At 43.0% G+C, this 14,932-nt stretch overlaps 1 protein-coding gene across 1 annotated transcript; it reads right to left on the reverse strand.

Moving 5' to 3' along the window:
• Positions 1-212: 212 nt before the first annotated feature.
• On the reverse strand, positions 213-14,779 carry rasl10a (RAS-like, family 10, member A). Its single transcript, XM_068704286.1, has 3 exons — positions 13,748-14,779; positions 4,488-4,612; positions 213-2,401 (listed from the first exon to the last, which is right to left on the reverse strand). The coding sequence occupies exons 1-3, from the start codon at positions 13,961-13,963 to the stop codon at positions 2,131-2,133; spliced, it is 612 nt and encodes a 203-aa protein (XP_068560387.1). The 5' UTR covers positions 13,964-14,779; the 3' UTR covers positions 213-2,130.
• Between the last annotated feature and the right edge of the window lie 153 nt (positions 14,780-14,932).

A 14,932-nucleotide genomic window follows, 5' to 3' on the forward strand; every position in this document is an offset into this window, starting at 1 on the left:
TATCACTCTGCCACTGTAAATGATGAGCAGATTAGTTATAACAGATGACTAGGGATTAGAGATCCCCAGATGATCATCTTGTGTTGTTGAGTACAACCAACAATGCATTTTAAACTAAAATCTAATGGGACGCTTGTTGACTGCCTCAGATTTGGCTCCTGATAACATCGTTTTACCACAGGGTGGCACTGTTGTCAAAATTATCTCAATGTGATGTAAATGTAGTACAGGATTGTAAAGTGACCAGAGTAAGGTTGCTGTTCTCAAATGCATTTAACATATTAAAAAATACAGGATTACTCACAGCACCAACACAGTAAAAATAAATATGAGTAATATTTCTGATAAAAAACGGTAGCCCTTTTTATTTGGAAACGCACACACAGACAAACTGATGAGAACTCATGCTACACACAGTTGCTGCTACATACTGTATTTTTTTTTTTTGACTAGAAAAAAATAAAATAACACCACCATCTGCCCTGATTGAAGGGTTCAACACTACATCTCGGAGAGAATCATGAGCTTGTGCTATGACATGCCAGTGAAAAACAACCACATTCACTCCACGCAGCTGCTCATTACAGTGTCAGAAAACCATGTATTACAAAAATTAAACACAATATCAAATGTTCACATCAGTGCAATTAAACCCTGACCCGTTGGCTCTACCAACAAAAGCATGCAAGTCAATAACTCCATGAACCACTCTTATATACAATAGGTCTGATTACTTTCAATGCAGCCCTGTTCACAAACTAACTGGGCCTAATCATATGAATAAGCAACTGTTAATCTCACAACATTACCAATTACATACTATTCAGATACCGATATGAAAGCTTTATTCAGGTTCCTGTGTCTGTGATGCACTCGTCAGGTGTTTTGTGGAAGTCATTAAGTGCTGCCTCCGTATTTCTGCAGGATGTCTGGGAGTGGATTACATCTACTATATGTGAGGCATTTTTAATATAATAGGGTCGTACATATAATCAGTCAGGACATCACTGTGAGATTTTATTGCTCCTTCCTAATTCAGTTTGTACATCGATCTCTTATCTTGTTGTGTCTGTCCTTTGCTTGCCTGAATGTTAGCTATCAAACCTGTCTCCCTCTCTCTCTCTCTCTCTCTCTCTCTCCCTCTCTCTCTCTCTCTCTCCCTCTCTCTCTCTCTCTCTCTCTCTCTCTCTCGCTTGCTTGCACACACGCATACGCACACACATATAAACATCGACATTGCGTGCACAGGTTCTCTTTTCAGGCTCTGCAGCCTCCTGCAGGTCGCCAGTTCCCTGGATTTAATGTATTCATCAGAAACAGACACTGAGTGAGGGGAGGGAACAGATTAAAGCCCCACTGTACATCATGATAGGGACTGCAGCATTTTCTGCTGCAAGACTACCCTAAAAAACCCTTTGCCTGAACAAACAGCTTTCACCATAGGTCAAGTTTGAAACGGGGACAGGGAAAGAAAAATAAATGCAGGCTACTTTTTAAAAAAAATTAAACACCATCTAATCATGACTGTACACTGTGGGATAATCCCCCCAGAAGTGATGCATTAGCTATGTTTTGCTCTGGATTATTCTTATTATCTTGCTTACCATTAATCCACAAAGAAAATCCAAATAAGTCAGATATGAGCGTCTGCTGTTGACCTTACTGAATATTACTAATTCAAAAGGAAGACTCAATGATATTGCTGCTTCTCCGTTTTGAGCCTTACAAACACAGCCTCCACCCTGTCAGGCCCAGCTACAGCCACGAGACAACCCTCAAGAAGACCTGCTGCTGTGTAATTTGGGAAGCACAGCCTCAAATGAGTAACTGTCTTGATGTAATGAAAAATGACTGTGCTATGTTAGTTGTATTGTTTTCCACTGCTTTCTCTCCTACCTCCTTCCTTGCATTTACACATTTGGCAGAATCTGACGAGGAAGTGGTTGGATGACCATGTGTGAAATTTAAGTGTCTATTACAGCGCAAGAGACTAATAAACCTCATTATGAAAAATCAGCTCAGTAAAGCAGGAGGCCACAGGGTATTTTTCCAGCCATTTAGATAAAAAGTATTTTTATTCTCCACTGCCGCTCCACTCCTGAGGTGAGAGGGGTGGAGAGAGCTCTCTGGTCACATGATGGTGCAGCGATTCCTCTGTAGCGCCCCCTGCAGACGGATGGCGGTGTGGTTCTGGCGCATGCCCCGTGCCACAGCGATGCCCAGCAGCTCTTTGAAGAGCAGGACTACATGCCAGTTAAACTTGGCAGAGCACTCCACATAGCCACACTTCCAGGTCTTCTTCACCAGGACTGACACCGCCCTGCGAGGCATGAATCGCTGCCGCTGTAGATCTCTCTTGTTGCCCACCACCAGGATTGGCACCTCACTGCTGCTGCCTTCCCTGCAGGAGCATGCGAGAGGTAAATAAATAGAGGTTGATTTCAAAAAGCATTGTTATCATTTTGGTGGTCGTCACAGTGGTGGGCTGGGCATGTGTAAGATGTCTGTATGCAGTTTTTTCCTTCCTTCTGAGGTGTGCGGGGGCGGACTGGAGGATTAGAGCTCGCAGGCTCAAGGGGCCTCCCACCGCATGCTGCAGCAACTGCTTTACAGCATTATGAATTGTGAAAATGTATGGCAAGCCAGATGTAGAAATACATTAGTGACCTTGTATATATTATGCTACAGTGTCAATGAAAAACAACAACATCTGGGAGGACGTCATCAAGTCCAACCATTTTCAGAAGCCTGATTGGTGGTTGTTTGAAAATGCGAGCTGACGCTCTGTTGAAAAAGGAGAGAACATTTATTACAGCAATGTAGAAAAAGAGGAGCTGCCAGAGGGAATCCTAGATTAGATTGTAGAGCAAATACCATGTAGGAAAGAAGGCTCATTAATCAGATTTCTTACAATGAAATTGATTTTACTTCGGCTTTCTGTTTGGTTGAGTGCCAAAGTCAGCAAAGCTGGGACCTTTAATGATTGTTTTTTTCATTATTATGCATATTTGCAAGTCTGCCTTTACAGATGGACAGATAGCTCGACAGACAGGAAAGACATGTGAAATGTACAATGCAATTCTTAAGCCCCTGAGTTGAAGTTCTTGAAGATGTAGGGTTGAAGAACACATCATAGTAATCATCTCACTTTACTCCTTTTCACAGGTTGCACTCACATAACAGACTTAAAAATATCTCCTCGCATATCTATCGAGAATTTTAGCAGAATGAGATGTACTGTATCTGTGTGAGTGTTTGTGCATGCGGCTGTGTGTGAAATTTGGGGGAAACTATGCAGGAGAGACCCAACACTGCCGTAGTCTTCATTGAGCTGAAGGAAGGCTTCATGCTAGGGGCTAAAATAAATAGGAAAAAACAAGTTGATTCTCGTTTTGAATTGATTTTGACAGCATACATGTATTTTAAGAATATAATTTAAAGTAAAATGAAAATAAATTCTTTATAATTGACATTTACAGTACAGCCACCCTGCCACCCTGTACAGCATCCATTATTCATGATTTCAGTTTCTATACAGTATCTGTCCCTTCTCTGCTCTTGCCTTTCCTTCCGTAGTCTGGCTTTAGAGCTTTGTCCCGTGATTACACATTTCTCTTGTTTTTCATTCACCCTTCCTGCTTTCAGCTGCTGGTAATAATGGTTTTCTGCCACAGCCCATACATATACACACCATGGCAACACATGGTGGGGAGGTACAATGGCAGTTTGGTCATGTACAGCATAGCAGCACAAACAAGGCTACTCATCAATGTTTATACCTACATCTGTTCTACTTTTTTTTTGTTGCCCTTGTTTTATTTTTTATATATATATTTGTTCTTGTTTATTCTAAACTTGTGTATGTACAAGTCAAATTCCATGTATGCATATGCATACATGGCCAATAAAGCTGATTCTGATTCTGATTCTGATTGTACTCAATATGTCAATATGTTAATAGTTACATTTAGGTAAACCAACAACGAGGATGACAGAGCAGGTGTGGGCCTTTTTTTTATTGGCCTTTTTTCCAAACTAGTGTTGGGTCCTTTTTTGCTGTTGTATTAGTTCAAAGCCAGCCAGGAGATCTGTCCCTCTGCTTCTCAAGCTCCCTGTCTTTTGCTGCTGTGTACTGTCCAACAAAAGCAGAATTATCTCTAAAAATAATCTTAGAAATTGTTAGTGACATCTCAGGCATCTCTCATGCAGCAATGCCAGACTCAAATGTCATGACTAACTGTCAGGATGCAGAGAAGAGTGTGCTGAATTAAAATGTCTCACCAAAGGCAGACCATCTATCACTGTCACTCTGTCACAAACACCTAATTGTACAGCTTTGTGACAGGGCTGTGAAATTACATGGTGTCTCCAGACAGATGACAAGTGGATGTCATTAGACATCACCAGTGAGGGTTAACCAGCTATATGTTATTTTGTTGTATGTTCAGTAACAGTCTGGCCAGCTAAGAGCCAGCGGTTGACCATACCTGTGCTCCACTATTTGCTGTCTGATCATCTTGACGTATTCAAAGCTCTCCACGCAGCAGATGTCATACACCAGGATGTAGGCGTTGGCGTTGCGAACACCTCTGCAGCGCAAATCCAGCCACTCCTACCACACAGACACAGAGAGAGAAAAAAACACACACATACAGTAAGACCTAGAGATTTTTGTTCGGTCCAGCACTCTGATCCAGATTGAAATATGTCGTCAATAACTACTGGATAGATTGCTGTGATCGGTGCCCAGAGGACGATTGCCTGACTTTTCATCCAGCGCCACCATGAGATAAACACTTGTGGTTTTGTGTGAAATGTCTTGACAAGTATGGGATAGATTGCCTTGAAATATGATACACACATTGTTGTCCCCTTCAGGACAAATTCTAAAAACCTGCTGATCCTCTGACTTTTAATCTACTGTCACCATCGGTTCAAAAATGTAATTTTGTCCAACACTTTGGCTTATGACCAAATACCTGCAAAACTAAAGACATTCCCATTAACCTGAGCTGTACTCTTTGTTTAGTGCTAATCAATACATTTTAGCATAACAAGCTAAACTGAGATTATGAATATTGTAAATATTGCATTTAAACATCACATTTAGATCAGTTTATTTGACACATTGAGAGAATCAATGAGCATGTTAACATGCTGATGTTACCACTTAGCTGAATGCACTGCTGTGCCTAATTACAACCACATAGATCCGCCAGCGTATAATGCACCAACTTATTGAATACAATAACAGTAGAGAGCAGCTAGCGGAACAGCATGTGGCAAGTGTTTCTGTAATTATTAAACGCAAGGTCGCCTGTCTCTACTGCTTAGCCTCTGTGAGAGAGTGCAGCGAGTCAATGAAGTGGTAGAGCTGGCATGGCTCTGGGAGTCCCACGGCCTAGAACAAAGTCGTAAAGCATGGTGACCGGCCGGCACTGCACAGTGTCCTAGCTATACATGTTCAAGGACATGACTGTACAGCTATTAAGAGATAAACGAACACGAAGCCTTCTGTCAGGAGAAGAAAAATATACTCGTACTGTTCAACTGCTTGGTGATGCAGTGGGCACGCAGCAATGTTTGAGGGTAATGAGTTCCAACCTGTCGTTAAATCACATGGCACAAGTGGTTACATTTGCACCTTACTGGGGGACAGTTGCTTCGATAGAAACACAGTGACCCATTCTTCTATTCACGCTGTGTCTCTCAGAGCTCTCACCAACCCACCACCAGCCTCACTGCCTCTAACAGCATGCAATGAATTTATAAGCATTTGATCTGATAAAAGAGGGGGAGGAAAATGGAAGAACTTCAGGGGGTGGGAAGAAAAGTTCTGCCGAGGGAATGAGAAAACAAATGCAGCCCTGAGAAAATGTCGAAAAGATGAAGATTAAGACTCTGGGACTGTTCTATTCACAATTCAATGCAACAGGCAAACAGTGGATACAGTGAGAATGGTTTCAGGCCAGCACCACTACCGCTAGGCCGGTCGGATCACTAATCTATACTCTTAACTGCAACATATACCCCCATTAGGGGAAAAGCTCAACCCACCACAAAGACTGTAAAGACATGGCCTGAAGGAGCTGCCTCACAGCTGCAGGTTTTTTTAAAGTATCAACTGGGATTTTGACAATGTTACCATCGACAAATGCATCTGTGTGTTCCCCAATCAGAGGCCCTGGATGATAACGGAGGTCAGAACTGTCCTTAAGAACCGTCTTCAGGTCTGGAAACAGAGCTCTATACAGTGCTGCTGGAGCCAACCTGAAGAGCAGAATCAAGGATGCTAAAGTGAGAGAACGATTGAGGACCTCTTCAGCAATAACGACCCAAGGCTGTGGCAGGGCATCCAGCACCATCACCAACTTCAAGACCGGCAACCGGCACGGTGAGGCCTCACTGGCCCACGACTTTTCCAACCCTACTTTCTGACCAACCGCCCCAAGACTGTTAGACTAGGCCTTCACCTCTCCTCCACCCTTACACTCATCAGCACCGGCTCCCAACAAGTCTGTGTGATGAGCCCCATCCTCCACGCCATCTCTACACTCATGACTGTGCCCCCACTCATTCCATCAACACCATCATCAATTTCACTGACGACATAACTATGGTTGGGCTTATCTCAGGAGGAGACAGGACAGCCTACAGAGATGAAGTCCAATGACAGCGGGGTGATCACAGAACAATCTCATCCTGAACTCCTCAGAAACAAAAGAAACCCAACCCACTTTACATCAACAGTGTGGAAAGAGTCCCTGATTTCAGGTTCCTGGGTACGCACATCGATGATGATCTCTCCTGGTCTACCAACAGCAGTAGTCAAGAAGGAACAGCAGCAATTCCACTTGCTAAAGATCCTCAGGATAACCAAACTGCCAGAGAAGCTGCTGGAGTCCTCCTAGTGTGCTGGTGTACTGTATCACTGTGTGGCATGAGAGCCCTTCAGAGGGTCATCAATAATGCCCAGAAGATCATTGGCTGCTTCTCTGGAGGACGTAGTCAGACTTTGCTCCTCAGTAGAGCAGCCAACTTAATAAAAGACCCATCCCACCCTGGATACCACCTGTTTGATCCACTGCCCTCCAGTAGACAAATCACAGACAAACAGACTCAGAAACAGCTTCTACCCCAAAACCATGCAAGAACTCAACACTGTCAAACACTGAGCCGACTGTCTGCACTGTCAGCACTTTACTTATTGCAGTTACAGCCACATTCAAACTGCATTCCAACCTTTGTATGTTGGCCTGTATATTGTACACTGAACAAATGTTTATAATCAAACTGCATCTTAGTATATTCCTTTGTACATATTTATTCCCGTATTTATTCATCACTTGCTAGTACAACTCAGCAAATGTGCAATATCCAGCAGTGCAATATCTCAACTACCTCACAGTTTTAGTAGGTCACACCAAATACATATTTTCTGTTTATAATATATGTTTTTATTTGTCTTCTTCACCAGCAGCCGGTTAGCTTAACTTAGCATAAAGACTGGAAGCAGCTAGCCCAGCTCGGTCTTGGCTGGGAGCAGTGACTTGTCGTCGCTGTGAAGTTGCCAGGCAACCAGCGGCAACTCTAGAAAGGCACTCATCCAATTCTCTGCAAGAAAACCGATGAGCGTATTCCCCAAAATGTTGATCTATTCCTTTAACTTTGAAGTAGTTAAATTACCAGCATGTATCAGTTCTAAGTAGGTTTGTTTCACCTTATGACGTGTTTGTGTCTAATTACTGAATACTTTTTTGAAAAAGATTTATTTATATTCTCAGCACAAAATATCAAAATATCTTTCATCACACACATTACACACAAAAATAATCCCACGAATGACCACTGCTGAAGCCGTTTGTTTTTTCTTATGCTGTCAGGATTTTCAAAGCTGTCGATCGGTCGATAACATGGCTTTGTGTTTTTTGACTGATGCACCTGCGCCTCGGACACAGAGGATTTGGCCTCTTTGGAGCTCTGTTTGTTGCACTGTGTTGCTTAGAAAACTCAGATAGCAAAGTGCTGATTATCAGACCTCTTTTGATTCTGATGATTCTAATTAGCATGGCAGTGGATGGAAGTGATTTTCCATGTGGTGTTTACATTATTTTTCTTCTACCTCCTGCAACAGCTTGCGCAAACTGAAATAGGAATGCAAGAAATCTAATCACATTGATCTCGCAGGAGAAAATATGCTTTTCAAATCAACGTACTGTACAAGCTGTCTGTACAAATGAGATTAACTGATAATTTACGACGGGGGAGGCTAAGGGAGCAGGCGATGATCAGCGTAACTTCTAAAGATGATAATGCTGATACATCTGTGTCAGCTAGGAATAATTTAGATGAGGGTGTTTGTGGGTTTGTGTCTGGATGAGTGTGAGGAAGAAACAGCCTCACACATTAGAAGAGAAATAAGGAGGCCGTTTAGGCATGAAGACAAACATATGGCACAAAGATCAGGAAGAGAGGAAGTAAGGGGGCACTGCGTTGTGAAAACTAATGTGATATTGTGGTATTGTGGTATATATATGTGGTATTAATGTGATTATTTGCTCTGTCCCTCTACATGTTGAATTGGTTGTCAGAAAGAGGGAAAACATGTCACAGAAGCTATGTCTTCAACTGTAATATCTTCTTTTTGCTTCTATTGTAGAGTATCCAATACAATTTAAAGTCATATCAAGCACCTCAGAAAATATTCACCTATTTTTGCCAAACAAACAAGTTCCCGTCAAACCAAGCATATCATCACAGCTCACTCTTTTCTGATAATTAAGGCAATTGATGATGTGAAATGAACACACTGGCTTGAGTTGCGGCCTCACATCACCGTGATGCTAAAAATAGCAGCTTGTGTTCTCATCTCATATCTTCTGTTTTTAAATGTGGAGGAGGGGCTAGAAATGGTAACACTACTTCTCTGCATCCAAACAATAGGCAAAACAAAGACAATCAGAACCAAGAGGACAAGACAGTGCAGCTAATAAACTGTCAGATGAATTTAAAATGCATGTGTGGGCATGTTTATTTGTGTGTGATTACAGGATGTGCGAGTGTGCTTGTGGAAGCGTGAATGTGAAGTGTGTTGCCACGCTGTCTGTATCCTCCAGTCGGTCTTCTTAGCGCGGCGCACAAAAAGAGCATCTCATCCTTCGCTCCTCAAGAGCCAAACACAACATGTTTCCCTGACAACCGCAGGCCTCGGTCAGTTTTTAGCTGGCTATGGCAAAGCTGTCGTGTCTCCTGATATTAGGGGAGGCAGCTTAACGATAATGAGTAGTTGTGATGGATCAATACTAAAGCACAGGAGAGAGGCCGGGGTGACCTGTTGGGGGATGGGTGCTGGGCACTTAGAGATATGTCACATGCAGGCCACCCTGGCAGATTTGCAATTAAAATTCATTAGATTACCTGGGGATGAAACTCCCATTACTCAGTGGTGACCTTTTCCATGCCATTAAAATCTGGAGGTTTTGTTGTTCTTTTGATCAGTGCACTTTGTTGGAGATGATGATATGGAGAGGATGGCTGTTGCTGGGTTCTTATGTTAACATACAGAATCATGAAATGTTATGCTACTGATAAAAGCAATCAAGTACAGCTAACCTTTGGAAATATAGTCATGAATTGTTGATTTTGAAACCGGCAAGGACAAGGATTTTACACAAGTTGAGACAGCTTTAAAGGAATAATATGACATTTTCTCAAATAGCCGAAGCTTTTCGTTGTGTAGTGTGAGTAGAGTCTGACTAGAAGATGGATACCACTTTCATATTTCTAAGGTAAGTGTGAAGCTATAGCAAGCAGTCGGTTAGCTTAGCATAGTTTAGCATAAAGACTGGAAACAGCTTACCTTGTTCTTTGCAAGAGATAACAAATGTATATGTTATGTTTTATTTGTTTAATCCATCCAAAGAAAATTGTGAAAATAACTTTTGTGGTTTTACAGAAGGTTATGTGTCGGACTATTACTAGAATCAGTGATAATTATGGTTTATGTACGTAAAAAAGAAAAAAAGATAAAAAGATCAAATGAATTAGTGAGCGTTAGAGGTGCTTTTATGCTAATTTTGCTACCTTTGGACAGAGCAAAGCTACCTGTTTCACCCGTTTCCAGTTTTTATAATAAGCTAACAATCTTCTGGCGATAACACTGCAACAAAGCAACTAAGTATATTTCCCAAAATGTTTAATCGTTTGAGGATGCTTGTATATAACAATGATGATTATACTCACTGAGCTATAAATTCTCAAGAATAATCTAAATGTCTTTATTCTAAGAACAGAGAATTATTAATTTCACTACAGTAAATTGTTTAATTTGTATTAGTGTATTGTATTATTTAAATGTTCAACTCAAACAGAAACTTTGACACACAAAAACTAAAATGGTTTGTACACCTGTACACACATCATATTTCTTCTTCTTCTGCAAGAGTCAAAAATACTAATGTGACATAAAAAGCAATAATTTCCACCCTGCTGTCACAGACAGCATCAACGGAGATAACTGAGAAAAATGTCCAGAAAGAGCAGGAAAGGGAGAGGGAGCATTTTGTGTGGGAGGAAGTCATGGAGATACATCGTGGCTAGAACAAATAATTAAAAAAAAAGAACAAGAAAAATCATTGCTGAATCCGTTGTCAGGCTTAAATCCATCTGTCATCACATCCTATTCGCACACTGTGACAGATGCTCTCTAAAAGCAATGCTATCAGCAGCAGACAGACATACCGCAAAGCAAACAAATCATTACACCATCACAGCCTCACGGTGAAAGAACAGAAATCTTGCCCATCTCCAGCAGTGGAAAGGACAGAAATGGTTGTCTGCGTGGTTAAAATGGGGTCACAAGCAGCCTGCCAGAACATCACTGCTCTTCTTTCAAATTTAATCTGAACTGATGAGAAATTGCCACGCTACATAAGCATGGAGGCGTACTGACTCACTCCATTCTGCAGCTTATTCTTCACAAATTTCAGAGGACATTATAAAACCTCATTTGGTAACCCTTACTTCGACGGTGTCCATTAAACTCTGTGCAACCTTTCTAATTGACTGCAGCAAATTCCTACTGTCTCCTCTGTTGGTTTTCTATTCCCAGCAGTGTTCTAGCGGAGAACTTTCCTTATTCAATTTGCTGTGTACTGCAAGTACATTTCAATCAGCTTCCCTTGTGCTGTCCACTTCCCCTGACCCAGGTTACGTTTCTCCGCCCCCGCAGGTGAATACAGAGCAGGGCGGCGAGTCCCAAAAAAAAAAAAGCCCCACTGCTCTCGCTGTAAATAAAGGACGTCACCAGATGAAGCACGAGAGCGGCGTCAGAACGAGCAGGACATGACAGGAGAGAGTACAGCAGGCCTCGCGGGGTCGCTCCTCAACGAATGAGTAACCATAAATCTGTCTGATAGAAATGTTGTGGCAGCACTCAGCTAATGGTTTTCTCTGCCTGAACAGTATGGGCCTGGCAAACAGGCGTCTGCTCGCTGCACTACACCCTGAAATGAGCATGACATGTTCACACAGCATGGTATCGAATGATGAAAGCTGTGTGACTCAAACTTTGGGCCTCACACTCCCACTCAAACTCGTCAGACTCATCCTGTCTTCTTTCTGCTCACCAACCTGTTCCCCAATGGAGGTTAAGCACCATTTAGCAGGAGAAAGAAGAAACTCAATCAGAATGTCTTTGCAGAGTCTCTGTGGGCAAGAAACAATGAAGCACCCCTGCAGACACTCCCTAACAAAACGTTAAATCCAGCTACATGTAATTCTGCAGCAGCCTGACAGGATGATCGTTCTGGACTCTCAGCCTGCCTGTCTGACGCTTTCTACGATGAAACTGAGCTTTCTGAGCGTGCAGCACACCAACTTTGGGAGGCCTCTCGTTCAAGCTGCCTTTTCTGTCTTCTCCTTGGCCTGATCTCATTTTCCCACTGACACCTCATCTGTAGATAAGCAGCTATATTTGGGAGGGCTATGTGTGACACAAAAGGGGTGAGAAGCAGCAGCAGAGTGGAGAGCATCAGGGCCTTTCCACGGAGGCTGCACTGGACAGGAGTCAAACAAACACCTCAAGGGAATAGAGGCTTGGAGTGGGCTTAATACCCAAGGACAGAGACAGGCACACCAAATCCACACTTTTTGTACTGAAATATCTAAAAGGATAGGATCACATTTTTTTTTTCAAGTCTGTCTTAAAACAATACTCACATGCACATATGTTGAAACAGGTTTTGGCTGCTGAAAGTGTTCCCCCTTTATATACTGGCTGTAAAGAGATCCATTCCTACAGCAATTGTAATGTAAGAGATGGCGCTAATGTGAGGGTTCAGCAGTCTGAGTTAATCAAATCCAGTGAAGAAACATGAAATTCAACCTCTGCATTTAACCCATCCTACGTCTTAGGAGCAGTGTGCTGCTGTGAAGAAGCGTTAGGAGCAACTTCGGGTTCAGTGTCTTATAGACACTTGGACAGGTGGACCTGGGAATGAACCGCCAACCATGTAATTAACGGAGACAACCCCCTTTATCCCATGAGCCACAGCCGCCCCAGAGTGACAACCTTTTTGGAAGCGAATTCCCTCCTTATGTTTCCACAACGTTTTATCGCTGAGTTGCAATGCAGGGACATTTCTGACAAAAAATAACAATACTTTAGAAGATATACTCAAACACTGTTGAGGCATCATATTGTCTTATAAGGACAGTGGATTTGTCCCCCATTATTTATAATGGGGGACAAATTTATATTTATATATTTAATTATTTTTATTTATATTATATTCTTTGGAAGGGATTCTTTTCAAGGCCGATATTGACACAACAATCAATTACAGCATCCAATAATCATTTTACGAAGCGATGAAATATACTTGATTGTCATCGATCTGTGTAAAGTGCAGTACATAGAGAATGAAATGTATGTTTCTTCCTGGTGCAAAACAAAAATAATAAATGATGCAACACTCAGTGGCAACGAAGCAAACATTCAATTTCATTTTAATGTACATATGAGCATTTGGGTATTGTTTTAAGACAGACTTGAGCAAATGTGAGCCTCTCCTTAAAATTAAAAACAAAACTTCCAGGGACGAAAGCTTGAGGGAAATCCTCAATGTCCCCAATCCTTGGTGATGAAGAAGAGTAGAAGTGACTTGAAACCTGGGGCATTTGGAGCTACAGAACATTTATGCTGTGATCCTGCAATCAGATGCGCCTCCAACTAATGGCATATGACCTGCGGCCATGAACAAAAGGGCAGTCTGTTCTATTTTTAAATTGGGAGTTTAACCAGGTGCTGTGGTGATGCCTGCAGCACAATCCTGCTATTGTTTTCTGTGTATATTAGCACGACTCAACCCAACAGCCACCACCAACAGCGTCATACTATTCTCAACTCATCTGAATGTATCTGGCACTGAAGACATGGAGACAATAAACAATTTGCAAGCTGACATGCCTCCCTGGTGAGGGGGGTTGAGAGAGAGAGTTTACGCCAAAGTGAAGCCCTCCAAGGCTTTAAGTCAGCCGGGTCTCCATAGCAACTAGTAGACTAGGGACATCTGATAGAGGAATAAATAAAATTGGTGTTTCTGCCTTTGAGGATCGCCATTGGCTGTTAACAGATGGGATATTAAGTAGAGATGTAATACCCTACTTCTGAGGATGAATCCCCAAAGCTTGTATGAATCCTTCCCCAATAAAGTTCAATCTAAGTCCTCAGACAGACGCATTATACCTGACTGGAGCTGGATGGGAAGGAGGAGATTGGCGGGACGTCCAAAATCTTCAGCTCATACATGTTCCCGTTCAGGATGACGGAGGGTCTGTACACATATCTGGTCCTGGTCGGCGTGTACACCTCCGAGAAATCGTTATAGATGAACTGGCGGATTATAGAAGTTTTCCCCACTCCGGGAGCACCGATGACTGCGATACTCAGCGTCTCCACCATTCCTGGAGCACGAGTTCAGCACCATGGACAGCGACGACAAAACAACGACAGATGTGACCGTCCGGAAACACAGCTGGCCGCCGCTGTTTTGATGCTGCTGCTCCGATGGAATTCAACCCACCGCTGCCCCCTCCACTCCCCTGTCTTTATCCAGCAGCCTCCAACAAATCACCTTAACTGGGTTCACCTGCGTGCGATGAAAGGAATCGGTGGCCGAATAGATCACCCACACGTCGAGCAGAGCGAGAGAAACTTTATTTCCGGGCTGAGGGAGACAAGAAAGAAGCCATGCAGCTTGAAGGTTGTCAAAAATAAAGCTCAACCGTGATCATGCAGATGGGGGGATTTTTGCTGCCTTGGCAATCCAACACGGAGAGGAACAACTCTTGGTTTTCAGGGGACATCCCCAGGCGACCTCTTCTCCCGTGAGGAAGCGTAAAAGTCCGTCCTTGTTGTCCCCGCATGGACATACTCTCATCCAGGCTAGACTCTGACCTTGCCCAAACGCACGAGAGCCCTGTGTGTCTTCATTGATTATCTCCTCTGCACCTCTCACTCATTTCCACCGATGCACCACCGCCGCGCTCCTCCATCACAGGGAGGACGGGCGCACAGCCGCCAGCCTGGCAAATAAGCTCCCCACGTGTTCTGGAATCGCACACAACCCCATAATCTTCTTTTTAGTCGAAGACAGAAAGATAGATTCACATCTGCGTGATTCACAGGCGAAGAGGCAATCCACACAGCCTGCAGACGTGCGTTTTCGGTAAAGGCATCTGGAGCCTATTGTAGAGCAATGTGTGTGTGTGTGTGTGTGGTGTGTGTGTCTGCCGTTGGAGAGACATGAGCTGGTGAAGACTGCTTTCTCTCTCTCTCTCTCTCTCTCTCTCTCTGCCCCTCATCATTTGCAATATCCCCTGCCCCGCTCATCCAATAGGATTATGTCGTGCGCAAGGCGTGTAAAAGCTT

The sequence above is a fragment of the Cebidichthys violaceus genome, unplaced genomic scaffold, assembly GCF_023349555.1.
Source record: "Cebidichthys violaceus isolate CVI_PGR_0920_01 unplaced genomic scaffold, fCebVio1.0.p SCAF_9, whole genome shotgun sequence".
Lineage (NCBI taxonomy): Eukaryota > Metazoa > Chordata > Actinopteri > Perciformes > Stichaeidae > Cebidichthys > Cebidichthys violaceus.

Bases quoted from the DNA above. Each gene is read 5' to 3' on its own strand.
- rasl10a (XM_068704286.1), bottom strand. From the start codon at position 13,963: ATGGTGGAGACGCTGAGTATCGCAGTCATCGGTGCTCCCGGAGTGGGG. The intron at 4,613-13,747 runs GTATAATGCGTC...TCTGTGTGGTAG, and splicing joins TCCCATCCAGCTCCAGTCAG to GAGTGGCTGGATTTGCGCTG. The intron at 2,402-4,487 runs GTATGGTCAACC...ATGCTCCTGCAG, and splicing joins CAGCAAATAGTGGAGCACAG to GGAAGGCAGCAGCAGTGAGG.